The sequence below is a fragment of the Hylobates moloch genome, unplaced genomic scaffold (assembly GCF_009828535.3).
Source record: "Hylobates moloch isolate HMO894 unplaced genomic scaffold, HMol_V3 SCAFFOLD_5, whole genome shotgun sequence".
Lineage (NCBI taxonomy): Eukaryota > Metazoa > Chordata > Mammalia > Primates > Hylobatidae > Hylobates > Hylobates moloch.
This window is the reverse complement of record NW_026652280.1, coordinates 71,330,393-71,346,344: the sequence shown is the minus strand read 5'-3', so window position 1 is coordinate 71,346,344 and position 15,952 is coordinate 71,330,393. Positions and strand designations below refer to the sequence as shown.

Sequence of the window (15,952 nt, the reverse complement as noted above, 5' to 3'; positions counted from 1 at the left end):
AGTTTTCCATCTGGCTGTCTCCACTACATTCTTCACATTATAGCAAGACTGACCTGGAAACTACCTGGACGCAGCTGACCCTCTTGCCTGGTATTCTTCAATAGCTTCCCATTTTCCTTAAAATCAAATCTGAACTCCTCATACTATCCTTACAAGCCTGTGTGATCTGCCCCCTGCCTGTCTAAACACAGTTTATGTTACTCATCCACCAAACACTTCCAGGGCCTGTCACATGCCACTTCCTGCTTCCGGAACAGATTCTTCTTCCCGCCCTGCAGTTGGTTCTACCCAGCTTCAAGGTCTCTGTTTAAGTATCATCTTTTGGAGGAATCTTACCTGACCACCCCAAATTGGGTCATTTCTGTTACTTTCTCCCCCTTTTGGATCCATTTATCACTAGTTCTATTTTGTTTGATTACTTTTTTGGGGCTGTGTTCAATAAAATGTAAGCCTTATGAGGCAAGAACTGTGTCTAGCTTGTTTACTATGACAGTGTGTCATCAGTGTTTATGAGTAGTACTTAGTAGGTGTTGAATAAATATTTACTGAACAAATGAAGGTGGCAGAGGTATGCTGGCAGGAGAGCAGGGTGTATTCATTGGTATCTCAGTTTTAGCGTGAAAAAGAACATAATTTCACATGGTTAGAGGGACTGAAACATTGTCTACAATTTGGTCACATAGTAAAAAGCTGGAGAATAATTCTGAGAACCATTTATCTTAAAAGTTCCAGAAATTCTGTTTTTTTGGTAGGTATAGTTTGCCTTTTGCTTATTCAGCTAATTTGAATCATATTGATAATGTGACTGCATGATAATTCAGCCATATGCTGAGGTTTCTACTTTAAAGATAAGTAGCTACCTTAATTTGAAAGTATTATTTGCATTCTCTGAGCAGACCTATGGTGAAATGATCTGATTATCAATATTTAAGATTTATAATGTCTGCTGAAGATGACAGTGTTGCCTTAGTTGTGAATTCTTTATGACAGACATTTTATATCAGGACTAGTTTGTTTTGTAAAGCCATTCCGTGTCAGTTTGTGGGAAGGCATAGGCTTTTCTGTTTCCTGGGACATAAGGGGACTCGTCTAATAATTTTTTTTTTTTATTTTGAAGACAGTGTCTGGCTCTGTTGCCCAGGCTGGAGTGCAGTGGTACCATCTCAGCTTATTGCCCACCTCCTGGGCTTAAGCCATTCTCCCACTTCAGCCTTTCTTTTTTTATTTTTATTTATTTATTTATTTGAGATGGAGTCTCGTTCTGTCGCCCAGGCTGGAAGTTCAGTGGTGCGATCTCTGCCCACTGCAACCTCCGCCTCCTGGGTTCAAGCAATTCTCTGCCTCAGTCTCCCGTGTAGCTGGGATTATAGGCACCCGCCACCATGCACAGCTAATCTTTGTATTTTTAATAGAGATGGGGTTTCACCATCTTGACCAGGCTGGTCTTGAACTCCTGCTCTCGTGATCCACCTGCCTTGGCCTCCCAAGGTGCTCGGATGGCAGGCATGAGCCACCGCGCCCAGCCATACCTCAGCCTTTCAAGTAGTTGATAACCATAGGCACACGCCACCCCACCTGGCTAATTTTTAAATTTTTTGTAGAGATGGGGTTTCACCATGCTGCCCATCCTGGTCCTGAACTCCTGAGCTCAAGCGATCTGCCCACCATGGCCTTCCAAAATGCTGAGATTACAGACATGGCCACCATCCCTGGCCTAGTAAATCTTTAAAAGCAGATCAGATCTTTCAGAAGGAGTATAAAAGAAGGGTTTAAACACAGCTTTGATTCCTGCAGCATTGTGAAAATGCTTATTCCTTTTGAGAAACACCAAGCTAATGTTTTGGCTTCCTGTAAAAATAATTTCTCTTCCTCTAAGTACTTTTTTGATAATGTTGAAGTATTTTCAAAACTTAATGTTTTAATACTACTTTGGATATTTTCTTTTACATCATCACACTATCCTTCTAATTAAACACATCCTAATAAACTTGTTATTTGAAAGAACTAATTTACCATGTTTAATCATCTGAAGCCTTTTTAAGGCTACCATTAGGTTACTGAAATTCGGCTGGGTGTGGTGACTCACACCTGTAATCCCAGCACTTTAGGAGGCTGAGGCAGGCGGATCACTGAGGTCAGGAGTTCGAGACCAGCCTGGCCAACATGGTGAAACCCTGTCTCTACTAAAACTACAAAAATTGGCCGGGCATGGTGGCGGGTGCCTGTAATCCCAGCTACTCAGAAGGCTGAGGCAGGAGAATTGCTTAAACCCGGGAGGTGGAGGTTGCAGTGAGCCCGGATTGTGCCATTGCACTCCAGCCTGGGCGACAGAGCGCCACTCCAGCTCAAAAAAAAAATTCTGAGTGAAGTCATAGGATTTGTAAGTTTTAGACAGATTCATTCCTTAGATCTGGTGCAGTAAAACAGAAGTGGCCAAACTTTGAAGAAAGACTCAGAATTTGTCAAGTGTAAATCCCTTGATGCTATACTGGTAGTTTCCAGTTGAAGAAGGTGTTGAATTGAGGAATGCGGCCGGGCGCAGTGGCTCGGGCCTGTAATCCCACCACTTTGGGAGGCTGAGGCGGGCGGATCACGAGGTCAGGAGATCAAGACCATCTTAGCTAACATGGTGAAACCCCGTCTCTACTAAAAATACAGAAAAATTAGCCGAGCGTGGTGGTGGGCACCTGTAGTCCCAGCTACTCGGGAGGCTGAGGCAGGAGAGAGGCCTGAACTCAGGAGGCAGAGCTTGCAGTGAGCCAAGATCATGCCACTGTACTCCAGCCTGGGCAACAGAGCGAGACTCCATCTCAAAAAGAAAAAAAATTGAGGAATGCATTTCCCCATTCCTCAGAAGCAGTAGAAATGGTAATTAGCCTGTACAGTACCCCTGCAGTCCCCCTCAATCCCAACAGCCACTGAAAGTGGGAATGGAGATGTATTAGTCCATTCTTGCATTGCTATAAAGAACTACCTGAGACTGGGTAATTTATAAAGAAAAAAGAGGTTTAATTGGCTCACTGTTCTGCAGGCTGTACAGGAAGCATGGCTGGGGAGGCCTCAGAAAGCTTACAGTCATGGCAAAAGGTGAAGGGGAAGCCAGCATGTCCTGGATGGCTGGAGCAGAAGGAAGAAAGAGGGAAGGAGGAGGTGCTACAGACTTTGAAACAACCAGATCTCATGATAACGCGCTATCACAGGACAGCACTAGGGGGATGGATGGTGCTACACCATTAGAAACCATCCTCATGATCTAATCACTTCCCACCAGGCCCCACCGCTAACATTGAGAATTACAATTGAACATGAGATTTGGGTGGGGACATAGAACAAAACCATATCAAGAGGATTAGAATAAGAAAACCACACCAACATACATGACGAGGAATCAGGAGCCTTAGAGTGTGCTCTTCACTCTGTCACCAACTCTGTGTCATTATGTACAAGTCATTTGACTCCTTGAGCTCTCAGATTACGCATCTGTTTTTAATTAATTAATGGTTTCTGAGGCAAGGCTTTGTTCTGTCACCCATTCTGGAGTGCTGTGGCACTATCACAGCTCACTGCAGACTAGACCTCCTGGGCTCAAGTGATCCTCCTTCCTCAGCTTCCTGAGTAGCTGGGACTACAGGCTTGTGCCAACATGCCTGGCTAATTTTTTATTTTTGATAGAAACTGGGTCTCACTATGTTACCTAGGCTGGTCTGAAACTCCTGAGCTCAAACAATCTTCCCACCTCAGCCTCCCAAAGTGCTGGGATTACAGGCGCAAGACACCACACCCAGCCAAATTACTCATGTATAAAATGAATGGATTGTGCAGGATCATTTCCAAGATTCCTTTAAGCTCTGATGTCATGTGATTGGGATTTTTGGAGTCCTAGGTTAGCTTCTGAGCAGGAATTTGGATGGCAGAGCTGTGTAGTTGGTCAAATACTTTGTACTTACAGCCTTTTCATATTACCGTGAGTTACTCACCAGTTCAAATTTAATGACCAAGAGCTGTTGGATTCTTACAAAAATTTTTAGTACTTTTACAGCATTTTCAGTTTTATAATGCAGGTCATTGAAAAAAATCTTATTTTATAGACTTGTGCCCTTTTGGCACCCCTCTATCATTCTTTTTAAGCACTTCATTGTTTTCTGGTACAAAAAGATGTTCCTGGCTTATCTTGTAATTTCCCTGTCCCAGCCCTGAAATCAGCCAATTTCCCGGGGAATCCTGATTCTGTTGAGGGGGAATGGGCTTGGCGTGCCCCATGGGCTTCTCCCACTTTTGATGGGCAGAGCTAGGAAATGTTTTTAAGTTGTGTAATATCTCTAGTTACAGTTCGCCACCACAGGGCTCCTTTTCTTCTTCTCACGTTAGGTTTGTGTATTCCTTCTCCCATAGTGTAAGTCATGACTCCCAGCAATATCAGTGTATTTACTCATGTGCTCATTGCTGCAATACATTAAAATAGTTTCAGAATTTTATACTACCAACAAGAAATGTACTACAAAAATTTTTAGATTTCTTTGTAATTCTCATTATCTTCAGAATATATCCTACTGAAGATGTAAAACTCATGTATTCTTTTTTTTTTTTTTTTTTTTTTTGAGACGGAGTCTCACTCTGTCACCCAGGCTGGAGTGCAGTGGCACAATCTCGGCTCACTGCAAGCTCTGCCTCCCGGGTTCACGCCATTCTACTGCCTCAGCCTCCCGAGTAGCTGGGACTACAGGCACCCGCCACCACGCCCGGCTAATGTTTTGTATTTTTAATAGAGATGAGGTTTCACCGTGTTAGCCAGGATGATCTCGATCTCCTGACCTCATGATCTGCCCGCCTCGGCCTCCCAAAGTGCTGGGATTACAGGCGTGAGCCACTGCACTTGGCCAACTCATATACTCTTAAAGAGGCTACTCTCTGTTACAGTTTGCCTGAGTGCTCCTCTCTTCCTCCCTCCCTCTCTTCCCCACTATGCGAGTAGGCTCTCAGTAAATGTTTGCCGAAAGGCAGTCTGTACCCTTCCTTGAGCTGTTTCTGTCCAGTAGTACTTCGCTGAGTAAAATTAATTACCAATTTTATGAGAGTTAAGTATACTTAACTACCAAAAGCATTAATGGTCCGAACAAACAATCATATGTATAAATAAATAAAATGTATGTGATAAATCACTATTGAATGTAGAGTTTTACATAACAATAAATAAATATATAAGTAAAATAACAGTCTTACACTTATCAAACCCTATTATATAAACCCTTAGGTAGTAAGCTCATTACATATATATGTTCATGTAGTCTTTATTGCTTATATATAATTTTTAATTTAATTCATAGAACCTAAGGCCCCTTATTTTCTGGTCTCAGTTTCAGCTAGTGTTTCTCATTAGGATCATTAAGAGATGAGGAATTGTGGTTGTCTTCTTTTATTTTTTCATTTTTGTTTTTTTTCAACCAACTCATTTCAAATAAGAAATTGTGGTTTCAATTTTTTTATTTTAAGAATTGGGAGCATACAAAAGCTATTATTTGTGATTTTTCTTTTGTGATGTCATAATAGAGTCTAAGGTGTACAAATTCTAGTTAAGTACTAAAAAAATAACAAGGATAATAGATTAACCACTGTGGGCTAGGTGTGAGGGTAAATGCTGGGGAGAGGAAGAAGTGGGAGGATAGTATTGGGTGGAGGGAAAGGTATAGAGTTAAATGCGTATTTGAATTTAGGTCAGTGAAATCTAAGTGTAGTCTGGGGAAATTAAATTTTCTAGTACTGACTGGGCATGGTGGCTCACGCCTGTAATCCTAGCACTTTGGGAGGCCGAGGCAGGCAGATCACTTGAGGTCAGGAGTTCGAGACCAGCCTGGCCAACATGGCAAAACCCCATCTCTACTAAAAATACAAAAATTAGCCGGGCATGGTGGTGGGTGCCTGTATGTAGTCCCAGCTACTCAGGAGGCCGAGGTGGGAGAATCACTTGAACCCGGGAGTGGGCAGTTGCAGTGAGTCAGAATCACACCACTGGACTCCAGCCTGGGTGACAGAGTGAGACTCCTTCTCAAAAAAAAAACAACAACAACAACAAAAAAACAATTTTCTAGTACCCAGTATAATTAATTGTATAATTGTGTTATTTGTTCCTTTTGTTAAAACTATTTAATAAGTGATTCTTTAAAATAGCTGTTTTTGTTTAAGAAGTATGTTTTTGTCAGTGACGTTGACAAATATATTAATTGTTCATGTTCTTTGGTATTATGTATCAGTGATGGAGAAAAATACTAATATTGGTGCAGCCAAATATTGTTCAGTTCTAGTTATTCTTTAGGTGAGCCTCTGTTGGAAAAATTACTCAATTAATTATATGGTTTTGCCTAATCATGTATTAAAGAAAAACAGTCAGCATATATTAAAGAAAGTATGAATTTAAACATTATTCCTTTCATCGAAATGATCACTGTATCTTTAAACTGGAAATATATTTGCAGTCTTTTAAGATTTCCTAAGGTATACTTAAAATACCTTTAAAGTATTTTAAGGTGTTTCTTAAAAGAAAGCAAGACTTTCAAATGTTTTTGTTTGACTGATTTATATATCTGTATTAAATATGTACATATGTTTTAGATCTTATTACAGTTAAGCATTTTTTTCTCACTTTTTTCTTTGTTATTTTTTAATGGGCCTATTTAAACTTAAATCTCTTAAGTAGGACCTTCAGGGATATTTGGTCATTCTAGCATCTTTCATTTGCATAGATATTCTCATAGACATGATAAAGCCATAGCCAGAGAAGCTCAAATATTTTTATCAATGATTTAAAAAAGCTGAAATCTTTTGAAAGTAATCCTTTTCATTTTTATTACAGGTAAATTGGGATATTCACAATGTATGGAAACAGAGGTAAGTGAAATACTCAAATATTTCTTAGTAAAGCAGCTTTGCAATCCTGTTTAGACTAACTTGAGTACTGAACTATCTCACTATAGGTTCTTGGTCTTCTGATAAGATTTCTTTTTTTTTTTTTTTTTTTTTGAGATGGAGTTTTGCTCTTGTTGCCCAGGCTGGAGTGCAATGGCACGATCTTGGCTCACGGCAACCTCTGCCTCTTGGGTTCAAGCGATTCTCCCGCCTCAGCCTTCTGACTGGCTGGGATTATAGGCGCCCACCACCACGCCCAGCTAATTTTTGTATTTTTAGTAGAGATGGAGTTTCAGCATGTTGGCCAGGCTGGTCTTAACTCCTGACCTCAGGTGATCCACCCTCCTCGGCCTCCCAAAGTGCTGGGATTACAGGCATGAGTCACCGCACCTGGCCCTGATAAGGTGTTTTGAGAGCAGGTGTGTTTTCTAGGTTTAGGAAGAGTAAAATGTGAAGAAAAATTAGTTGCCTTGTCCATATTTTTGTAACGTCAGGTTGTGTTATAAAGAATGGATTAATTATCATTTTAAAATTTAACCGTATTATTATTTGCAGAATTGAGGTAGCTAAGATCCAGAGCTCTTAGTAATTTCAGTTTTTTTCATAATTCAGTGCAGTATGTCATATAATAAATACAGCATTTAAATGTGCGAGACTCCATTGGAGCTGCCTTAATTTAAGAAAAAATAGGGACTTGTTTTAGTAAGATTAATAATAAATTCAGTGCTTTGTTATTTATACAAATAGGTTTATTATTATTATTATTATTATTTTTAGACAGAGTCTCGCTCTGTCGCCCAGGCTGGAGTGCGGTGGCATGATCTCAGCTCACTGCAAGCTGTGCCTCTCAGGTTCACGCCATTCTCCTGCCCCAGCCTCCCAAGTAGCTGGGACTACAGGCACCCGCCACCACACCCAGCTAATCTTTTGTATTTTTAGTAGAGATAGGGTTTCACCATGTTAGCCAGGATGGTCTTGATCTCCTGACCTCGTGATCCGCCCGCCTCGGCCTCCCAGAGTGCTGGGATTACAGGCGTGAGCCACTGCACCCGGCCTGGTTTATTGCTTTTTAATAATTTAATTTCAAATTTCTGATTGTGAAATTTAAGGGGTTTCTATGTGTTCATTGCAGGGATTTCAAGCACAATACTGAAATATCAGTTCAGCATATATGTGTGGTGTTCTTTTCAGTAGCAGTTTCATCATCCTTAGATTGGGGGTGTTAGGTGTTTCGTTAGTGGCAATGCCCAAATAAAGGATTTAAGAAGTTGTATTTCAAATTTTATAATGCATCTACATATTGATGTAGATTTTAGTAAGTTTTAACTGTTGTTTTAAATGAAATGTAGGCTTCCCAAAGGATTATATTGTATAATAGAGAAACAAAAATAATTTATCCCTTTTTGCATTAATTTTTGTATTTTCTTTCTTTTTTTTTTTTTTTTTCTTTTGAGACAGAGCCTTGCTGTGTCTCCCAGGCTGGAGTGCAGTGGCACAATCTTGGCTCACTGCACCCTCCACCTCCCAGGTTCAAGTGATTGTCCTGCCTCAGCCTCCCGAGTAGCTGGGACTACAGGCGCATGCCACCATGTTGGCTAGTTTTTGTATTTTTAGTGAAGACGGGGTTTCACCATGTTGGCCAGGCTGGTCTCAAACTGCCGGTCTCAGGTGAATCCACCATTACAGGCGTGAGCCACTGTGCCCAGCCCATTTTGCATTTTCTATTCAACTTTGAAAGGAGGGACAATTTTTTCCAAATTAGACCTAAAAAGGCAAGAACTAAATATTTTTATATTGTTAGAATTTTTGATATACTATTCAACATGACACAAAGGGGTGGGATTTGATTTGAATCAGAAGAGGTAAGTTTTGTGGTTTCTGGGTGTGTATTTTTCTAGCTATGCAATTTTGAGTAAGTAATTTTTCTTCCAGAACTTTGTCTTTGTTATCTATAAAATGTTAATGGTAATTTGTATTAACCTCATAGCTTATGAAATTTTTAAAGAGATACTGTATATTAAAATGATTCATAAACCTTAAATGTACTATTGTGAATTAAGATGATACAAATATAGTCAGCATTCATCTGCATTTGGGTAATGAAATATGAAGATTTTACATACAAGGCACAGTTATCTGATTATTGTTTTATTATATTTTGTCATAAAATCCACATGATCTTAACGTTAGTTTAGTACTCACTTTGTAAAGAAGCATTAGTTCATTTTATCTCCTGATTGACAGCCCTTATAATTTGATCCGTAACATAGGTCACCAAAAGAATTGGAATCTAACTAAATAGAAGCTTTTCAGAATTAAAAAGAAAATAACAATTTGAAGGGGGCAAAACACAAGGAAACAAAAATTTCAATCTGATATTGATTTAATTCAGAAAAATAGGTATTTTCTAGGGCTAACGGTGGTTATCAGTGGGGAGGAGATTGGGATTGTGGATGGTCATTTATCCATATTGTTTGATTTAAAAAAAAGAGTGTGCATTACTTTGGTAATTAAGATAGCAAAAAGCAGGAGTGGTGAGGCGGTAGAGGCAGTGGGAACTAATTTTTTTTAGAAGTTTGGTGAAATGAGAGAAGGAAGAAAACAGCATAAGGAGGAAGTTTTCTGTTGTGTTTTAGGTTAGAGACGATGGTCCATTTGGCGGTGGTGGTGTGAGGGAGCCTGGAGGGCGTGAGCCAGGTTCAGGAGTGGTTATCTAATGAAGCAGACCCAGGAACACGTGGGAGACGATGGTTGTCTGGAGTAGTGCTGCTCAGAACCAAGACTGGTCCAGGGCTCTGTGGTCTCTTAGACCCTCTCAGGGGATCTGCAAGGTCAAAACTATTTTCATAGTACTAGTGGGATATCATTTGCCTTTATACTTTCATTCTCTTAAGATCGTACCATGGAGTTTTTGGAGGCATGAGGAAGACTGTCAGAATGACTGCAGAAGCAGATGAGATCCAGCCTTTTTTTTTTTGGAGACAGGGTCTTGCTCTGTCACCCAGGCTGGAGTGCAGTGCCATGATAATGGCTCACTGTAGCCTCAACTTCCTGGGTTTAAGTCATCCTCCCACCTCAGCTCTCTGAGTAGCTGGGACTACGGGTGCATGTCACCACACCTGGATGGTTTTTTATTTTTTATTTTATTTTTATTTTTTGAGACGGAGTCTCACTCTGTCGCCCAGACTGGAGTGCAGTGGCGCGATCTTGGCTCACTACAACCTCTGCCTCCCGGGTTCAAGTGATTCTCCTACCTTAGCCTCCCAAGTAGCTGGGACTACAGGCGTGCGCCATGATGCCCGGCTAATTTTTGTATTTTTAGTAGAGACGGGATTTCGCCATGCTGGCCAGGCTGGTTTCGAACTCCTGACCTCGTGATCCTCCCGCCTCAGCCCCCCAAAGTGTTGAGATTACAGGCGTAAGCCACTGTGCCTGGCCTGTTTTTTTATTTTTATTTTTGTTTTTTTTGTAGAGATGGAATTTTGCTATGTTGCCCAGGCTGGTCTCCAACTCCTGAGCTCAAGCAGTCCTCATGCCTCGGCCTCCCAAAGTGTTGGGATTATAAATGTGAGGCACCTTGCCCAGCCTCTCTGGCTGTCTTTCATTGAGCCTAACATTAAAAGGTTTTGTAAAATGTGAAACAATTCCACCCTTCTCATTTTTTTAATGTAGTTTTTTTTCCTCCATAAAATGTTATTAACATTTAATGGGCTTAAATGAATTAATACATATTTTAAACATTTCTTGGTTTTAATTTCTAATACAGTAAATATTGATAGATTATAGCCCACATTAAAAAAATGCTCTTTGGGCTCCTTTAATTTTTTAGTGTGTAAAGAGATTCTAAAACCAAATTTTAAAGGTTTGAGAGCTGTGGTATGAGAGCACAGATGGCAGAGGTACTTCTTCCTAAGAAACAGAATCGGGAGGTAGGAGGAAACTAGAGTTGTGGGGTAGGCAGCAGGAAGCCCAGGCATCCTTGCCATGTGGGTTTAAGCCTCTTTTTGTCAGCAAGAAGGCAGGCTCGTTTCTGAGACTGAGGCTACACTGGGTCACAATGGGGACTGACTATTAGAGCCTCTCTTGGCCCTTAAATTGTTTTTCTATTGAGCAAAACAAATTGTTTTTCTGTTTCTACCATTCCCTCTGTAAACCCCTCACCGAATTCTTGCTAGTATAAGCTGCCTGAAGGATGAGGCTGGCTGCCATTCTGGGGCAGCCTGTTCAGCCTTTCTGAATTCAGAGAGGCCTTGTTAGGTGGCCCTTGTGCCCAGGCTCAGCTCATGGGGCCTCCCTTTCTTTCTCGCTTCTCTGCCTCAGATTCTCCATTGAGGGTGGATATTTGCAAAAATTATTATTATTTTTTGAGACAGAGTCTCACTCTTGCCCAGGCTGGAGTGCAGTGGCACGATCTCAGCTCACTGCAACCTCTGCCTCCCAGGTTCAAGTGATTCTCCTGCCTCAGCCTCCTGAGTAGCTGGGATTGCAGGCATGCGCCACCACGCCCAGCTAATTTTTGTATTTTTAGTAGAGATAGAGTTTTGCCGTGTTGGTTGGTGAGGCTGGTCTCGAACTCGGGACCTCAGGTGATCTGCCTGCCTGAGCCTCCAAAGTGCTGGGATTACAGGCGTGAGCCACTGTGCCTGCCACAAAAATTATTCACATTTTATTTAGCATCAAGCCTAGCTTTATACGTGCAGCATATTATGTGTCATTCCTGGTTGGGAAGTGTAAGGTTTCGTGGGAGCAAGAAGGAAGTCCTTCTTAAGCAAGGCTTACAGACTCCCAGGGAAAACAAAATCTCTTTATCTCTCTGGGGTTTTAGGACCCTCATCAAGTCATATAATTGAAATAGAGGACATCAATTGTTCAACTGTTTTTTATTTTAATAGTTTTTGTAGTACATAAAAATCATGTTATGAATTATTTTGTAGTTTTAATTATAACTCTTTTTTAGCACTTTTACTATATTCTTAAAAATTAAAAATTATGAGTTCTGAGAAAGCAGTGAAATCATATATAGGTATTTGATTAACTTTTATGTGATCTTTTACCTCAAGCTAATGTTTCTTAAAATCAAGTATTTTACCTTATTTCTTACTGTTTGGAAAATGTTTTAATATACTTGACTATACTAAGTATTTTCCAGCATTTGAACTCATTAATGGAAATCTTTCATATGATTTGTTTTAAATGACATGCAAATTTTTTTACTTTAATAGGCAATTTAATTTTTCCCTATAACTTTTTCTGTTTTTTGAAAGTATAATTTACATACAGTAAAATTTACCTTTTTATTTAATTCTTTGAGTTTGGACAAGCATATTTTGTTGTTAACTATCCCTACAATCAAGTTTTGTCACCCCTTTAACGTCCCCCATGCCACTGCCCCTCCTTCCAGCCCCTCGTAGCCACTGATCTGTATGTTGTTCTTACAGTTTTGAAAAGGACGTGTAATTTAAACAGCGTGTGACCCATATTTCTCCCTTCCTAGTAGTGGCTCACAGCTCAGACTACTAATTTATAAACTCTTGAATGACTAACCTGTACTCGTGGGTGCTTGCCTATCAAGGAAGCAGTTCAGACCCAGAGTTAAGGGTAACTTTTATTCCAGTTTTACAAATTTTTCCTACTGCCATTGTTGAAATAGTTTTGTGGATTATAATCTTACTTTTGAAGAAAATTGCTAAATATTTGAAAATACTAAAACAACTGATTTGAATTTCCATGTATTTTAATTGAGGCTTTTACATTAGTTTTTTTCCAGCTTTCCAAATTTCATCACATCATTCCTGTCTCCTATTAATCACCACTAATTATGTAGCACTCAGAGGCCCTTTCCCTTTAGCAGGAAAGAAGGTTAAATGAATAACTAGAACAATCCTGTTCCCTTGGGGGATTAACTGTATTTTAAGTGGAATAGGTTAAAGTATTATATAAAGTTAAATGAACTTTTATCATTACTTGAATCTTGATAGAACTGGTTTGTAAAAATTGTACCATAGAATCATATAAGCTTTAGTGAGGGAAACTATTAAAAAGACTCATGTTCACGTCTTAGAAGTAAAGTTCATGTATACTGGGCATAAGTACCTATTTTGTGTTTCATTCCCACATGCATCTTGAAGAAGTATTTTACAGCTTACTCATTCCTGTACACTAATAACAGACAAACAGAGAGCCAAATCATGAGTGAACTCCCATTCATATTGCTACAAAGAGAATAAAATACCTAGGAATCCAACTTAAAGGGATATGAAGGACCTCTTCAAGAAGAATACAAACCACTGCTCAGCAAAATAAAAGAGACACAAACAAATGGAAGAACATTCCATGCTTATGGATAGGAAGAATCAATATTGTGAAAATGGCCGTACTGCCCAAGATAATTTATAGATTCAATGCCATCTCCATCAAGCTACCAATGACTTTATTCACAGAATTGGAAAAAACTAAAGTTCATATAGAACCAAAAAAGAGCCCGCATTCCCAAGACAATCCTAAGCAAAAAGAACAAAACTGGAGGCATTGCACTACCTGACTTCAAACTATATATACTACAAGGCTACAGTAACAACAGCATGGTACTGGTACCAAAACAGATGTATTGACCAATGGAACAGAACAGAGGCCTCAGAAATAACACCACACATCTACAACCATCTGATCTTTGAGAAACCTGACAAAAACAAGAAATGGGGAAAGGATTCCCTATTTAATAAATGGTGCTGGGAAAACTGGCTAGCCATATGTAGAAAGCTGAAACTGGATCCCTTCCTTTAGACAAAAATTAATTCAAGATGGATTAAAGACTTAAAATGTTAGACCTAAAGCTATAAAAACCCTAGAAGAAAATCTAGGCAATACTATTCAGGACATAGGCATGGTCAAGGACTTCATGACTAAAATACCAAAAGCAATGGCAACAAAAGCCAAAATAGACAAATGGGATCTAATTAAACTGAAGAGCTTCTGCATGGCAAAAGAAACTACCATCAGAGTGAACAGGCAACCTTCAGAATGGGAGAAAATTTTTGCAATCTACCCATCTGACAAAGGGCTAATATCCAGAATCTACAAAGAACTCAAACAAATTTACAAGAAAAAAACAACCCCATCAAAAAGTGGGCAAAGGATATGAACAGACACTTCTCAAAAGAAGACATTTATGTAGCCAACAGACACATTAGAAAATGCTCATCATCACTGGTCATCAGAGATATGCAAATCAAAACCACAATGAGATTCCATCTCATACCAGTTAAGAATGGCAGTCGTTAAAAATTCAGGAAACGAGATGCTGGAGATGATGTGGAGAAATAGGAACACTTTTACACTATTGTTGGAAGTGTAAATTAGTTCAACCATTGTGGAAGACAGTGTGGCGATTCCTCAAGGATCTAGAACTAGAAATACCATTTGACCTAGTGATCCCATTACTGGGTATATACCCAAAGGATTATAAATCATGCTACTATAAAGACACATGCACACATATGTTTACTGTGGCACTATTCACAATAGCAGACTTGGAACCAACCCAGATGTCCATCAGTGATAGACTGGATTAAGAAAATGTGGCACATACACACCATGGAATACTATGCAGCCATAAAAAAGGATGATTTCATGTCCTTTGCAGGGACATGGATGAAGCTGGAAACCATTATTCTGAGCAAACTATCGCAAGGACAGAAAACCAAACACCGCATGTTCTCACTCATAGGTGGGAACTGAACAATGAGAACACTTGGACACAGGGTGGGGAACATCACACACTGGAGCCTGTTGTGGGGTGGGGGGAGGGAGGAGGGATAGCATTAGGAGAAATACCTAATGTAAATGACAAGTCGATGGGTGCAACAAACCAACATGGCACATGTATACCTATGTAATAAACCTGCATATTGTGCACATATATCCTAGAACTTAAAGTATAATAACAAAAAAATTTTACAATTAGAGGAGTGTTTCTCTGTCCATGTCTGAAGCAAAAGAATGTTTAGTTTGAATTAAGAGGCATTAATTACTCTCAGTCAAAAAATTGTTTTATTTATGTAAATAACAAAAGTGTTCAGACCTGTTAACAATCTTTTTAAATTAAAAATGATTATCCTCTGGGCAAAAAAAATATATGTATATATATTTTACAGCTTACTATATTCCAAGTACTGTTATAGACATTAATTAATCATCACAACAAATGTATGAAGTAGATCCTATTATTTGCATTTTAGGGATGAGAGCTAAGTATATAGAGAGGTTAAGTAATTTGACCAAGCCGACATAGCCAGAAAGTTGCAGTACCACTTATCTCTTTACTTTTCATATATTTGTCTTTTGTTTATTCAGCCTGTATCTGCAATGTAAGGTATCTACATAATGCTGATGGTTAATTTAGTGCCTCATTTGGAATAATGAGATGCCTTTGTATCTCCTTATATGCCTCTTAACTGCAGCTACTTCGGTTCTTGGCATTTTATAGCCAACGGATATAGTCCTGTTAGATGTAACCTGGACAGAAGTGTAAACGCAGTCCACGAACCTTCAACCTCTTAGGTGAGGACAGGGTCTGTACTGTAGGAACTTGTGAAGTAGTGTGATTCCAAATTACTCAAAATGATTCAAGAATTGTTCTATATAGTTGAACCTCCTGTAAAGTCAAATCTGCTTTAGGGGACCCAGAGATCTTGAGACAAGCCAAGAAATGCATCTAGTTAGTCTCTTGGACCTCGTTCTGGTTATGTACAGTTTTTGACCCGAACAGGGCTATATCAATTTTTTTTTTTTTATACGGATGTGGACTGATGTCTCACATCTATTAAGGAAAAATACAAAGTACAGAACAATATATATACTGTGACTCAAAATTGAAACACACACACACACAAACTTACACATATACACAGATACACATGTGCATGCATGGTTGCATATGCCTAAAATATCTTAGAACTTGAAATCAATAGTTGTTTCTTTTTTTTTTTTTTTTGGTGGCAATTTAGTGTTACCAAATTTTTTTTTTTTTTTTTTTTTTTTTTAGGGTTTTAGG

At 39.3% G+C, this 15,952-nt stretch overlaps 1 protein-coding gene across 8 annotated transcripts in view; it reads left to right on the top strand.

The window, feature by feature from the left end:
* The window catches only part of SPIRE1 (spire type actin nucleation factor 1), a 280,087-nt gene that overhangs the window by 59,059 nt on the left and 205,076 nt on the right, over positions 1-15,952 (top strand). For all 8 annotated transcript variants that reach the window (XM_058438667.1, XM_058438665.1, XM_058438666.1 and 5 more), the window contains one exon: positions 6,848-6,882. In XM_058438667.1, the coding sequence (XP_058294650.1) occupies positions 6,848-6,882 (35 nt within the window). The remainder of the gene's footprint in view (positions 1-6,847; positions 6,883-15,952) is intronic.